The sequence below is a fragment of the Octopus sinensis genome, linkage group LG23 (genome assembly GCF_006345805.1).
Source record: "Octopus sinensis linkage group LG23, ASM634580v1, whole genome shotgun sequence".
NCBI lineage: Eukaryota > Metazoa > Mollusca > Cephalopoda > Octopoda > Octopodidae > Octopus > Octopus sinensis.
In genome coordinates, this window is record NC_043019.1 from 29775714 (window position 1) to 29790832 (window position 15119).

The following is a 15119-nucleotide window of genomic DNA, read 5'->3' on the forward strand; positions in this document are numbered from 1 at the left end:
GTCGTTTAATTACAGATCGTTTATTTACTTTTATTTTATTTTCATTCCAGTTAAGAATTGTTCACAATCAATTTGTTATACGTGTTCGATAACTTCATACTAAATAAATTTGTGTGCGTGCGGTGTATGTATATGTATGTATGTATGTATATATATATATATATATATATATATATATATATATAATATATATATATATAGGTTAATATATATATATATATACAACCTATATATATATATATATATATATATATATATATATATATATATATATATAGGTTTGGAGATGATCTGAGTACCTCATTTCTTCTAATATATATATATATTAGCAAAAACTGTCCGACGAACGGGAACGTGAAACTCAGAGTAACAGGTTTTGTTGAATTTTCTGCTGCTTTTAAATAAAGTATATATATATATAAATTCAAATGAGGGTGAAAAATTGGATATTAATTTGATAACATCCATTTAACACCAGTGGTCTAGCATATTAAAAAACTGAAGGTTCAGTAAATTGTATTACATACATATGAGAGGGATGACCACTATGTGGACAACCCTAATGGTAGAAGTAGATCCGCTATATGTGTGTGTGTGTATGTTCAGTTATGATAAAAATAATTTTACATTGATCTGATGGGTGACTCTGTACTGTACTTTTATAGCGTACAAATTTATTATTCTTTAACAAGAATATTATTAAGGACTTCGACGATGGCTTTAATCGACCGAAAAAGTCAGTGTTGTGTGTGTGTGTGACTGTGATATGTCAATAGATTGCGTAACAGGCGGTGTGAGTCGAAAGTTTAGAAAAGTATTGGCAGCTTGAGAAGACAGTGCTCTGCATCCGACTAAACTTCTGCTGTCCACATGTACACTCATACACGCGCCTATGTTTTTAAAGTTTGCCAACTAAAAGGTCATGTAACACTGTTTGGAAGCGCGATTTATTCTCTGTAGCCAGAGATGGGTTTCCTCGGAGATTAATCGAAAGCCATCTCTCTGTCTGCCTCTCTCTAACATACAATATTTAGGAAATAACAGCGGAATTCTGTTTTAAGCATCCCATATAACTTCTCATAAGTTGTTTTTTATTTTCGGAATTTTCAGTAAATGTTTGTATATTTGTGTTCTAAACAGGAATTCATACGATTATGAAAATACATTTAAAGGAAAAAGTTTTGGGATCTATTATTTATTTATTTATTTTTTCAGTTTAATATACGGACAGTCCGAATTTTTTTTGTTTAAACTGCTGCATTAGACCATTATTTGTATTTAAGGGGAGAAAGATATCGAAAAAACATCAATACGTCAGAGTGAAAGAGAAACGAGAAGGGTATTAGATGGTCCTGAGATGTACTAAAAATAACAGCTAGATAGCCCTTAAAAGAAAAAAAAATTGCGGGGTGGGGTTGCGTAATCGTTTGAATTCCCGGGTGTAGAACAGAAATTTTCAAAAATTTTCTGAAAATTCAAAGAAAAATAAATAAATAAAATACTAGGTGTGTATGAAAAGTTTTGAGCTCCCAAAAAACAAAACATGGTACAAGACTTCAAGGCTCAAAACTTTTCACCCCCCTCCCGTAAGTTATGAGGAGGTGCTTAAAACAGAATTCCACCGGAATAACTGGTGAAGGTTCTAAACGTTCAGATCACTTTTTTCCACGATGAAGGATTTCTTACTTCGCGTACTTTTCTATCGGTCTCTTTGGCCGAATCGCTATATCACGAAGACGTAAACAAACCAACCCAGTTGTTAAGCTGTGGTGATGGTGGTGGAGACCAATACACGTTACGACGGGCTTCCATAGTTTCTGTTTCCTAAATTCATTCACGTAGGCTATAGTAGAAGGCATTGGTTCAAAGTGCCACGCAGTGGAACCGAACCCTAGACAACGTGCATACAAACCGTGCTTCGTATCGACACAACTATGCCTGCCTAAATATTGTGTGTGTGTCGCTGTATATGTTTGTCAAATTGCGATTTTTCTTTAAAATCGTTTAGTTAGGAGGGTAAGGCAGTATCCATGACCCTTTACACTGTTTCCAGGACTGGTGGGATAGAGGAATCTTCAAATCTGAGGCCGGGTCCGGCACACCTACACAGTTGTGCCTCACTCCCGATTTTGTTCCCTCGTAACGTTTAGAAAAATCGCTATTTCTTTAATGAAATTTTCTGCAAATAGTTTTTTAATTGGTGTAGATTACGATCATATGGGAATTTAACGCGAAAATCAGCAGAGTGCACATACATTCATCAAGTTTCATTTTGTATATATGTATATATATATATATAATATGTAGAAAAATACAAACTGGGACAAGAACGTAAAACATTTAGAAGACGATACAAAATTCGAAGCCTTCAATCTTCAGTCAAGAGCCGGATCATCCTAGCAATTTCGGCTGATTAATCTTGAGATCGATCCGATCCGGCCAGCCCCAAGGAAAAACTAAGCTACGAGCATTAGATTTCTTGGAAAAAGGATCGAATGTATACAAAACAGGGACAGAAAAACGGACGACGCCACACGAATATAAAATACAAAAAACAATAATAGTAAAAACAGCGGGTGTCTTACGACTAATAGACAGTACAACTTAGTTTAGCTTGCATATTTGGAAAAAAATGCCTTTTTCGGCAGACGAAGACAATAATAGAGAGAGAGGGAGATGTCTTTTACTATAGCCTCGGGCCAACCAAAGCCTTATGAGTGGATTTGGTAGATGGAAACTGAAAGAAGCCTGTCATATATATGTATGTATATATATATATATATATATATCATCATCATCGTTTAGCGTCCGCTTTCCATGCTAGCATGGGTTGGACGGTTCTACTGGGGTCTGTGAAGCCAGAAGGCTGCATCAGGCCCAGTCAAATCTGGCAGTGTTTCTACGGCTGGATGCCCTTCCTAACGCCAACCACTCCGTGGGTGTAGTGGGTGCTTTTTACGTGCCACCATATATATATATGTGTGTGTATAGTTTTTCGTAGAGGCACAGCTGGCAATTAGGGGTGTTGGGTGAATATGGTGGCATGCTATTGAAAATAGTCCACTTGATGCTGAGCATTTTGTCTCGGTGATCACCAAGTCTCCAAAGAAGTGCAACAGGGAAGTGGAGTTCTCTCTGTCCCTGGATCTAAATGAATGCAGGTACTGGGAACATCTTCCCTTCATCATCATCATCGTCGTTTAACGTCCGTTCTCCATGCTAGCATGGGTTGGACGGTTCGACCGGGGTTCTGGGAAGCCAGAAGGCTGCACCAGGCTCCAGTCTAATTTGGCAATGTTTCTACAGCTGGATGCCCTTCCTAACGCCAACCACTCCGTGAGTGTAGTGGGTGCTTTTTACGTGCCACCTGCACAGGTGCCAGGCGGGGCTGGCAACGGCCACGGTCAGATTGGTGTATTTTATGTGCCACCGGCACGGAAGCCAGTCGAGGCGGTGCTGGCATCGGCCACGAGTCGGATAGTGCTTTTTACGTACCACCAGACCAGGGATCCTGGCTGGTTCATTCGATTTCGATTTCGCTTGCCCCAACATGTCTTCACAAGCAAAGGGGGTTGACAAGGGTGCCTGTCGTACGGTCGCATTGGAGTATTTTACGTGCCACGGCCACGAGTCGGATAGTGCTTTTTACGTACCACCAGACCAGGGATCCTGGCTGGTTCAATTCGATTTCGATTTCGCTTGCCCCAACATGTCTTCACAAGCAAAGGGGGTTGGCATGGGTGCCTGTCGTACGGTCGCATTGGAGTATTTTACGTGCCACGGCCCCGAGTCGGATAGTGCTTTTTACGTACCACCAGGCCAGGGATCCTGGCTGGTTCAATTCGGTTTCAATTTCCCTTATATATATATATATATATAATATATATATATATATATATATATCATCATCATCGTTTAAAGTTTGCTTTCCATGCTAGCATGGGTTGGACGATTTTGACTGAGGGTTAGCAAGCCAGATGGCTGCACCAGGCTCAAATATATATATGTATATAAAATTTACATACAAAATTTAAAGGACTGACCACTAAAGGTGGACGGTCAATATGCTAGATATAGACGTCAAAATCGCTATTTTCCACGAAGAATGGAAAATAGCGATTTTGACATCTATATCTAGCATATTGACCGTCCACCTTTACTGGTCAGTCCTTTAAATTTTGTATGTAAAAATATTTTAATCTTCAGATTTCTTTAATATGCTAGGCCACTGGTTTTAATTGATTAATATCAATTTCTACCCTTATTCAATTTTATATATATATATATATATATGCACATCTATCTTGTCTGTCTTTATATATGTATATATAAATTGTCACCCGGTGCTTGTATTAAAAAAATTAGAAGGCAATATTATACTATTGAATTCTAAATAGTAACTAAGTAACTAAATGTCAATTTTTTTTTTTATTTCTTTGAAGATAAGAATCCTGAAAACATAACTGAGAGTACAATTCAGTTCCGGTGCATTAAGCAAGCATATGAAGTCCTCAGTGATCCACAAGAAAGAGCTTGGTATGACAAGCATAGAGATGCTATACTTCATGGAGGTAACAACATTGTTCTCATTCATCATCATCATCATCATTTAACATCTGCTTTCCATGCCAGCATGCATGGGTTGGACGGCTTGACAGGAACTGGCTAGTCCAGGGGCCCTCACCAGGTTCCATAATCTGTTTCGGCTTGGTTTCTACAGTTGGGTGCCATTCCTAATGCCAACCACTTTACAGGTGTACTAGGTACTTTTTATGTGGCACCGACACCAGTGCTTTTTTGTGTGCCACCATCACCAGTGCTTTTTATGTGACAGCAACACCAACACCAAAGCTTTTTACATGGCACCTTGGTTTTAGGGCATCAGATCTATTGTAGTGGGCATGTCTTCTTGAATGCACCACATATTTCAGTCCTCTGTTGTCTTTGTAAGGCTCAGTGTTTTGAGATCAGCCTCTCTACAAAACATAGTGGCTATGTTGCTCCTCTAAAACAAGAGCCTGCTCTATTCCACCCATTTCTTTCATACCTTAGCTCCCATATAGTGTAGAGATGCTCACCTACTCCTTGGGTTTTATAGACTTGTGTGTGAGCTTCATGGTGACCTCAAAACAAAGCACCTGGTACATGCTATAAAGGGGTTGGTGTTAGGAGGGGCATCCAGCTATAGAAATCATGGCAAAACTGACGTAGGTACCTGATGCAGCTCTGTGTTTTGTCTGATCCAATCCATGTCAACATGGAAAACAGACGTTAATTGATGATGATGATGATGATTAAGTCTACATTGACATAAAGTACTATAATTTGCCTGTAAAGCTTATGGGGTGGGGCAATGAGTGCATCAGGTGTGTGGAGTTTTATATATTTTAATTGTGTTTTTCCCATATGAGAAATACACTACCGTCAGAAATTAATTAGCACCCTTGATTTGCTCTTCACTCAAGGTATGTGCTGTCACCTAGTGGCCATATCTCGAACTATTGCTTTGTTGCGAGTTCACTGTTGCGCAGAACGATGACGTAACTTTGTTTGCAGAGCAGTTTGAGAGTCTACAGCCTTATGATGTTGACATAGCAGTGCAACAACTTGGAGTGCGGATGCAGACAAATCTTCCTTTGTTTAATAGATATAGGTAGCGCCTCGCAAGGACCGAAATCACACCATACTAAGTTTTCTCATCGCGTAAGACGTTTTGAACAGCTCATAGGTTAATTGATTTAACCTATTTAATGTAGAAATTTGAGAAGTGCTAATTAATTTCTGATGCAAGTGTAAGGCTTTGATGCTTTGACACCATTCAGACAAGTCCTTAACAATTCTCTGTACTTTGCACCTTATAAGATCTATTTCACTCAGCTCACCTGCAGCTGGTCTACACTAGATCTTCTTTGGCCATCCCAGCTTTCATTTATTTCAGTGATATCCATCTTCATGCAACCCTCATTATCCTATACCAGTCCATTCCATGTATGTGGTTTTGATTTCTGAGTTACTGTTTTTTTCTTTTTTCTTTTTATCTCAAGAACCATACCTTTTACAACCAGTTTTGCAGTACAGCTCCTCAACAGGTTTGCCTCAGACACACATTATGATGCTATATGACTGTAATGTATGGAACAATTAGAGTAGAATGTGTTATTTATGATTTGTGTGAAGGCAGATTGACTACAAAGGAGTCTGTGATCTGGATATGAAAAAATATGAAATACCTCATCATTGTTTAACATCCACTTTCCATATTAGCATGGGTTGGACGATTTGACTGAGGGCTGGCAAACAAGATGGCTGCACCAGGGGTCCAATATTTATCTGGCAGAGTTTCTACAGCCGGATGCCCTTCCTAACGCCAACCACTCCAAGAGTGTAGTGGGTGCTTTTACGTGCCTCTGGCACGAGGGCCAGTCAGGCGGTACTGGCAACAGCCACGCTCAAATGGTGTTTTTTACGTGCCACCTGCACAGGAGCCAGTCCAGCGACACTGGCAACGACCTCGCATGAATGTTTTTTCATGTGCCACTGCCACAAGTGCCAGTAAGGTCTTCTCACTTGTTATAATTTCCCTAATGTTTTATTTGCTTGTTTTAAATAGGTTTGTTGTTTACATTTTTGCAGGACTCGGCAAAGGGGATTTTGAAGACAACAGCTTGAATATTTTCCAGTTTTTCAACTCTTCCTGTTATTCTGGATATGGTGATGATGAAAATGTAAGTCTCTGTCACAATACCACTCACCATTCTTTCTTCTCATCTACTTGATCTAATGGCACATTCTAATTTTCAATTTTTAAATGTTCTACTTGTTAACATCCAACCACTACCTTATTTGTATCTCTTTCATCTATGTATCTCCTCTATTAGCAAAACACCCGTACGTGTTCCTCTGTCATAATTTAGCCTCTCAACAGATGGAAAAAAACCCACCCATCTCCACCTTCTCCTCTCAAATACCCCACTCTAAGTACTGGGAGCTTTTTCCTTGTTCGTTTTGTGTCTTGCAAGTTACATGCTGACCTCACAAGTGCCATCATCATCATTTAACATCTGCCTTCCATGCTGGCATGGGTTGGACAGTTTGACCAGAGCCGGAAAGACCCAGAGGTTGTACCATGACTATGATTTCATGTAGCTTAACACATCTTCTTAAGCACAGTAAATTGCCAAAAGTCTCAATCATTTGTCATCACTTGTATGAGACTCAACTTCTGAAGATCATACTTCACCACCTCATCCCATGTCTTCCTGGTTCTACCTCTTTCCCAGGTTCCTTCCATAGTTAGAGATCAGCTCTTCTTTATGCAGCTGTCCTTGTCCATATACCTATGATTTTTTTGATGTTTGCTTTCCATTTACCAAATCCACTCACATCGTTTTGGTTGGCCTGGTGGCTAATAGAACACACTTGCCCAAAATGCCACATTGTGGGACTGAACCCAAGTTCACATGATTGGAAAGCAAGACTCTTAACCACGCAGCCATGCCTGCACTTATGAACCATTTGAGATCCATAGAATTGGATTCATCGGATTTATTTCTATGGAACAATTATACCTAATTTTTTTACACTGCTACTTTGCAAGATTTTTTTTTTGTCAATGTCCTTAAATGTTCTTTTTATTATTCTTTTCTTTGAAGGGATTTTACAGTGTATATAGAAATGTCTTTGACATCCTTGCTGAGGAAGATTATAACTACATGGAGAATAAGGACCCCGACATGAAAATCCCTTCATTTGGCCGGAGTGATAGCAATTTTGATGAGGTCAGTATTGATTGTACCAATTTTTAATAGTTCTGTAATGGACACAGAATGCTTTGTGGTGTTTAGCCCAGCTCTTTTCTATTCCGTATTCTTGGTGGGTTGGCAAGTTATAAAATGCTTTAGATCATAGGTCTGTTCAGTCATGGCTGACTTAAGCAATGATAACAACACCAACAAAGCCCTCCATCCTTACATTACAATCATTATTTAACTTCCATTTTTCCATGCTTGCTTAGTTTGGATGGAGTTTATTTGAAGCAAATTTTCTGTGGTTTAGTACCTTTCCTGCTGTCAGTCTTCACCTGTTTCCAAGCAAGGCAGTATTTCCTTATGGTCAAACATACTCTTGCAGAATATTGGAAATGAATGACACTGCTTGTATGGCAGTGGCACTCATCTACAAATACAACACTAAGTTAAAACAAGGTTTCTCTCCCATACACACACACACACACACACACGCATGCATGCATGTGCGCGCACGCACACACATATACATAAATACATAAATATATATCATGGTATTATCAGATGTTATTCATCACTGGTCACAGGGCACTTCACATTGCTTTAGCTTTCAATTGATGCCACCCTGCTGGCTAGGCGAGCTGGCCAACATTCCACCTGATCAGAAGGCTATTCCATCGCAGGGCCCATTTACAGTTGAATGGACTGACATGTTAACTTATTCTATCAACATGCTACCTTAATAGAAAGGACCCCTTTTAGTCATGAATGACCATGAGATTGCCCCTAGAAAGTTCCCTTCCGAGGCACAGGTCCAGGCAAAGTTGTTTATGGAAGATCAGTAGTCACCCATGCATACCAGCCTCTCTCTCTCCATGCCTCTGATGTTATCCAAGGGAAAGGCAAAGGCCGATACAGCTTGGAACTAGTGACATCACAACTCGTTTCTATAGCTGAGTGAACTGCAGCAATATGAAAAATGTAGTGACTTGCCCAAGTATACAACATACAGCCCAGTCTGGGAATTGAACTCACTACCTCATGATTGTGAGCCTGATGCTCTAACCACTGTGCCATGTGCCTTAATACTAATACTAATATTAATTTCATTTTCTTGTAAATGCAGGAAATAACGTTACTCTTAATGTTTGTGTTCATCTAAAGATTATATTTATATTTTCTTAGGTTGTTAATGTGTTCTATGGTTATTGGTCAAGTTACTGCACAGCTAAATCCTATGTCTGGGTTGAGAAATTTGACACACGAGAGGCACCCGAGCGGCGAACTCGACGCTTGATGGAAGCTGAAAACAAAAAACTTCGTGATGCTGCAAAGAAAGAAAGAAACGAAGAAATTCGAGTGAGTACTACCTTACTGTCTGTTTCGGTGAACCTGTAAAAATGTTTTTTGTAAAAGCTCACTCTTGAAAATTTATGCTATTTTTTCATCATCATCAACATTGTTTTAATGTTCACTTTTCAGTGCTTGTATGAGTCAGATGGAATTTGTTGAGAATTACTTTCTATAGCCAGATGCCCTTCCTGTCATCAACCCTCACCTGTTTCCAAATAAATAAATTTTTTCACTGAAGATTGGAAACAAAGGACACTGCTTATATCTATATATATATAGAGAGAGATGAGCATGACTGTGTGGTTAAAAAATTTGGTTCTCAACCACATTGTTTTGGGTTCGGTTCCCCTTTGTTAAACCTTGGGAAAGTGTCTTCTATAATGATGGGCTGAACAAAGCTCTGTGAGCTGATATTATTCCTTATTTCTTTATTGCCTACGAGAGACTAAACATAGAGGAGACAAACAAGGACAAACAACGAGATTAAATCGATTACATCGACCCCAGAGCGTAACTGGTACTTAATTTATCGACTCCAAAAGGATAAAAGGCAAAGTCGACCTCGGTAGAATTTGAACTCAGAACATAACGGCAGACGAAATACCTGTTTCTTTATTACCCACAAGGGGCTAAACATAGAGGGGACAAACAAGGACAGACAAAGGGATTAAGTCGATTACATCGACTCCAGTGCGTAACTGGTACTTAATTTATCGACCCCGAAAGGATGAAAGGCAAAATCGACCTCGGCGGAATTTGAACTCAGAACGTAACGGCAGACGAAATACTGCTAAGCATTTCGCCCAGCGTGCTAATGTTTCTGCCAGCATGCCACCTTTGAGCTGATATTGTTATTGGAAACTGAAAGATGCTCATCATATATGTATATATATGTGTATATATGTGTGTGAGTGTGTGCATACATACATGCACAGTTGTGCATGAGTGCGTAATGTGTGTGTTTGTGTCCATTTGCTGTGACATTGCATGCTTGTTGTAATGTGAGTTTCTTCATCATACAAGCAGTGTTGTTCATTTCTAATCTTCCATGTAAACATGTCCAAACCATGGGATGATATTGCCTTGCTTGGAAACAACTGAAGTTTGATGTCAGAATTGGCATCTGGCTGTAGAAAATCTGCCTCAATGAATTCTGTCTGACACATGCAAGTATGAAAAAGTGGAGGTTAAATTAGTGATTATAGTTTTGGAGTTGTACATGTTTTTGTTGGACTTAAAATAATATTATATTGTGGATGAGTTACAAGATTCACTTAACCCTTTAGTGTTCAGATTACTCTGTTAAATGTAATACTTTTTCACTCAAATTGTTTTGAATTACTCATGCATTATCTTACAGCTTTGAGGTTTCAATGATGTGATTGCTTATTTTTAGGTTAGGTGTGAGAGGTTAGATATGGCTAATTCAAATATAGAACAAGTAAAATATCTGGGCCAGATGTGGTCAGTTTAAACACTAAAGGGTTAAAATACTGCAGGGAATTTTTTATAGTGATCAGGTTATAAATGTATAGCAAATTATTTTGATATTTTATAATGTGTGTCAGTGTGTCTCTGTAATATATGTAATTTTGTCATAAAGTTAAGCAAAAGAGAATGTACAACACTTAACTATGTGTGGCCTAGTGGTTAGGGTGTTGCACTCACAATCTTGTGATTGAGGTTTCGATCCCTAGATTATGTGGTGCGTTGTGTTCTTGAGGAAGAGACTTCAGTTCATGTTGTTCCAGTCCTCTCAGCTGTAAATGAGTAACCATACAATGGACTGGCATTAGATTCAGAGGAAATGTTTACCTTGGCTACAGGGTGGCATCATTTGAAGGCTACAACCTTGCAAGGAAGCACATTGTGATCAACGATGTATAACAACATCCAGTAGCCTAGTTGATACTGTGATACAGTGAAGTATATTTTAAACAGATATAGATTTTGTGATTCTCTCTTTGATTCATCATCATCATCGTTTAACGTCCGTTTTCCGTGCTAGCACGGGTTGGACGGTTCGACCGGGGTCTGGGAAGCCAGGAGGCTGCACCAGGCTCCAGTCTGATCTGGCAGTGTTTCTACAGCTGGATGCCCTTCCTAACACCAACCACTCTGTGAGTGTAGTGGGTGCTTTTTACGTGCCACTGGCACAGGTGCCAGACGAGGCTGGCAACGGCCATGATCGGATTGGTGCTTTTTACGTGCCACCGGCACGGAAGCTAGTCAAGGTGGCGCTGGCATAAGCATATTTTAAACAGATATAGATTTTGTGATTCTCTCTTTGATTCAGTTTATTATTTGTAATTGTTAGATTTTTTTGTTCTTAATTTCATGTAATCTGATTAGATATTAACATTTATTGTGTATCATTTGTTTTTTACAGCAACTGGTAGCTTTTGTTAAAAAGCGAGACAAGCGAGTAAAAGCTCATAAGGTAAGAGACACGAACCTGTTAGAATTGGTTCATCATCATCATCATCATCATTTAACATCCGCTTTCCATGCTAGCATGGGTTGGATGGTTCAACTGGGGTCTGGGAAGCCAGAAGGCTGCGCCAGGCCCAGTCTGATCTGGCAGTGTTTCTACAGCTGGATGCCCTTCCTAACACCAACCACTCCGTGAGTGTAGTGGGTGCTTTTATGTGCCACCTGCACAGGTGCCAGATGAGGCTGGCAAACGGCCATGATTGGATGGTGCTTTTTACGTGCCACTGGCATGGAGGCCAGTCGGGGCGGCGCTGGCAACGGCCACGTTTGGATGGTTCTCTTACATGTGGGCACTGGTCATTTAATTACAAATATTAATTAAAGTACTTGCTATTGTTTTAATTAAATTTTTTGGCATTACCATGTACATGTGAAGTTTCTGTGTTCAGTCACAGATGTCTTACTACACGTTACTTGGGCAGCAGTATTCTACCATAACCTGAGGCTGACCAAAGCTTATACCGTAAATCCTCGAATATAATCTGCATTTTTTCCCCAAAATTTAAAGGTCAAAATCCCTAGTGTGTACTGTATACGACGTTAAAAATGAAAATTATTTTCTATGCAATGCTGTCTGGCAATGTTTATTCAGACGCATTTTGTGATGTCGGGCGCAAAAATACCTTAAGCTAAGCCTGAAAGCAATGAAGTCATAAAATGATCATCCATAACTTGCAGTAAGCAACATTTATTAAATGTTATTACTGTTATTTCTTTATTCTCTGCAAACAAAATGCACAAAAAAGCTACACGTTTGCATTATGTTATATATATATCCAATAATAATAAAGGACATTACCATATACATTTTTACAAACCAAGGACGTTATATAGACCTCCTTGACTCAAGTTAGAGAAGGGGTGCGTATTATACACAAGGTTTAGGTTTTTCAGAGGTACAGCCCCCTAAAAATCCCCTGCGTATTATACTCAAGGGCAGCCTATACTTGAGGATTTATAGTAATTGAAATTTTGCAGACAGAAGCTTTGCAGAAGCCTAACAGATATATAAGGGTGTGTATGTGTGTATTAATGTGGAATGGATAGAATTGGTGCATTGAACAAATAATGCATTTGGTGGTGGAAGGGAATATACAACACAATTTCAAAAATTGCTTTTATTTTTCATCTTAAATGTATATTTGATATCTCAGCTTTATCTATGCCAAACAAATGTTGCTTAATTCGCATTCTATCACATTGAAATCTAAGTTGGAGGGCCAAATTAAACAAGCAAGCAATGGATACAGGATTCCAAGCATTGTGGAGACGAATAGCTACCTAAATCAAATCTATAAACTAGTTATAAGTTGGTTTCAAATTTTGGCACAAGGCCAGTAATTTCAGAGGAAGGGATCAGTTGAATTCATCAACCTCGGAACTCAATTGCTACTTATTTCATCGAATGAAAGGTAAAGTTGACCTTGATGGAATTTGAACTCTGAACGTAAAGACATGAAACACTGCTAAATATTTTGCCCAGTGTGCTAACAATTCTGCCAGCTTACCACCTTAAGCTAGCTATAAATCAAAGATAAAATTTTTTAAAATTCCAATTGTATTCTTGTTCCAATAAATCAGCACCTATTCAAATTTGTATATAATTCACTCACTCATAAAAAATATGGAGCTAAAACATCAATATTCTTTGGAAAACTTTAAATGGCTTTTGTGGCAAATTTGTAAACTTTTGAATATTTCCTTATAATACCATGTAGTATTTAGATATAGCTGAGTTATCTTCCTTACACCAAACAGATGTTTTCGTTTTAAGTCTATTTTTTCCATGCTAGCATGTGTTAGGGGAGTAGATTTTTATGAGGTATTTTTTTATAACTGGATGCTCTTCTTATTGTTAGCACTTAGCTAACACTTACCTGTCTTTGAAATAAGACATTTTTCATGAAGAAGCAAAGCTATTGAATGATCTGATGACAAGGAGGATCAACAAACCACGCTGTTTGTAGCTCAGTGTTTTCATGCAAAATGCAGAATGTAAATATTCAGAGACCCCCCACACACACACATATATATATAATATATACATATATGTGTTTGTGTGTATAAAAATATATGGCAGACTTCCATACAGTTTCTATCTACCAATTTCGCTTACAAGGCATTTGTCAGTTCAAGGCTTCAGTAGAAAATACTTACCCGTGGCACAGAGAAGTGACATAGAACTTGAGATCACATGTTAACAAAGTAGACTATATCCGCACAGCCAAACTGGATTAGAACAAGGAACCTTTACCTCTAAATTAAGAATCATTATCATAAATTGTCTTAATTAAGAATCATTATCTAAATTAAGAACCATTATCATTAATATTGGTGATGACTGTTCATATGTCTAACAAAAATCCTAATATCATATACTCTTTACTCTTTTACTTGTTTCAGTCATTTGACTGCGGCCATGCTGGAGCACCGCCCTTAGTCGAGCATATCGACCCCAGGACTTATTCTTTGTAAGCCTAGTACTTATACTATCGGTCTCTTTTGCCGAACCGCTAAGTTACAGGGACGTTAACACACCAGCATCGGTTGTCAAGCGATGTTAGGGAGACAAACACAGACACACAAATGCACATACACACGCATACATATATACACATATATACGACGGGCTTCTTTCAATTTCCGTCTACCAAATCCACTCACAAGGCTTTGGTCGGCCCGAGGCTATAGTAGAAGACACTTGCCCAAGGTGCCACGCAGTGGGACTGAACCCGGAACCATGTCGTTCGTAAGCAAGCTACTTACCACACAGCCACTCCTATGCCTTAATTAACATGTTTTTTAATTGTTCAGAATATCTGGCCATAATATATTAGCTTTTGAACTAACTAGGCTTCTAACTAATTCTCTTTTTTTTTTTTACTAGAATTTAGGCAGATAGATGATTATGGTAGGTTTTATTCTATTAAACTTTACATTCACTTTAAGTTTTATTTCTCATTTTCAGGAAGAATTGGAAAGAAGGGCTCTTGAATTGGCTCAGAAAAGTGAAGAAATGCGTAAGAAACAAGTACGAGAAAGATTGAAGTAAATATCTCTTCGTTTAAATATCTTTCTTAGCAGCAAAAAATTCTCCTGTCGGAAGTTTTCTCCTATCCCATGTTTTAATTACTTGTAGGGACATCGTATTTTGTTGTGCAACCATATTATGCTACAAAGTATATTAAACACTTTATAAGTCAATATTGTATCTTACCATGTTAGCAGTGCTATTAAATCATATGTTAACGTTGTCTCTACAGGTTTTCTGTAGAAATTAGAGTCAACATTGATTTGTTATGACATTTCATATCTCAATATGTCTAATGTATCATTGTTTACATTAGATGTATTCAGATATGAAACGTTGTAACAAATTGGTGCTGAGTATACTTTCTATAGAAAGTCTGTAGGGATAACCTTAATATGTCATATCCTATGTTTATAAATGCATATGTATATATCATCATCATTGTTTAATGTCCACTTTCCATGCTTGCATGGGTTGGACGATTTGACTGAGGACTG

General features: G+C 38.4%; 1 protein-coding gene across 1 annotated transcript in view; it reads left to right on the forward strand.

The window, feature by feature from the left end:
- The window catches only part of LOC115223476 (dnaJ homolog subfamily C member 21), a 55334-nt gene that overhangs the window by 881 nt on the left and 39334 nt on the right, over positions 1-15119 (forward strand). Inside the window, exons 2-7 of the mRNA XM_029794074.2 lie at positions 4443-4571; positions 6634-6725; positions 7653-7778; positions 8931-9104; positions 11488-11538; positions 14560-14639. Of these exons, the coding sequence (XP_029649934.1) occupies positions 4443-4571; positions 6634-6725; positions 7653-7778; positions 8931-9104; positions 11488-11538; positions 14560-14639 (652 nt within the window). The remainder of the gene's footprint in view (positions 1-4442; positions 4572-6633; positions 6726-7652; positions 7779-8930; positions 9105-11487; positions 11539-14559; positions 14640-15119) is intronic.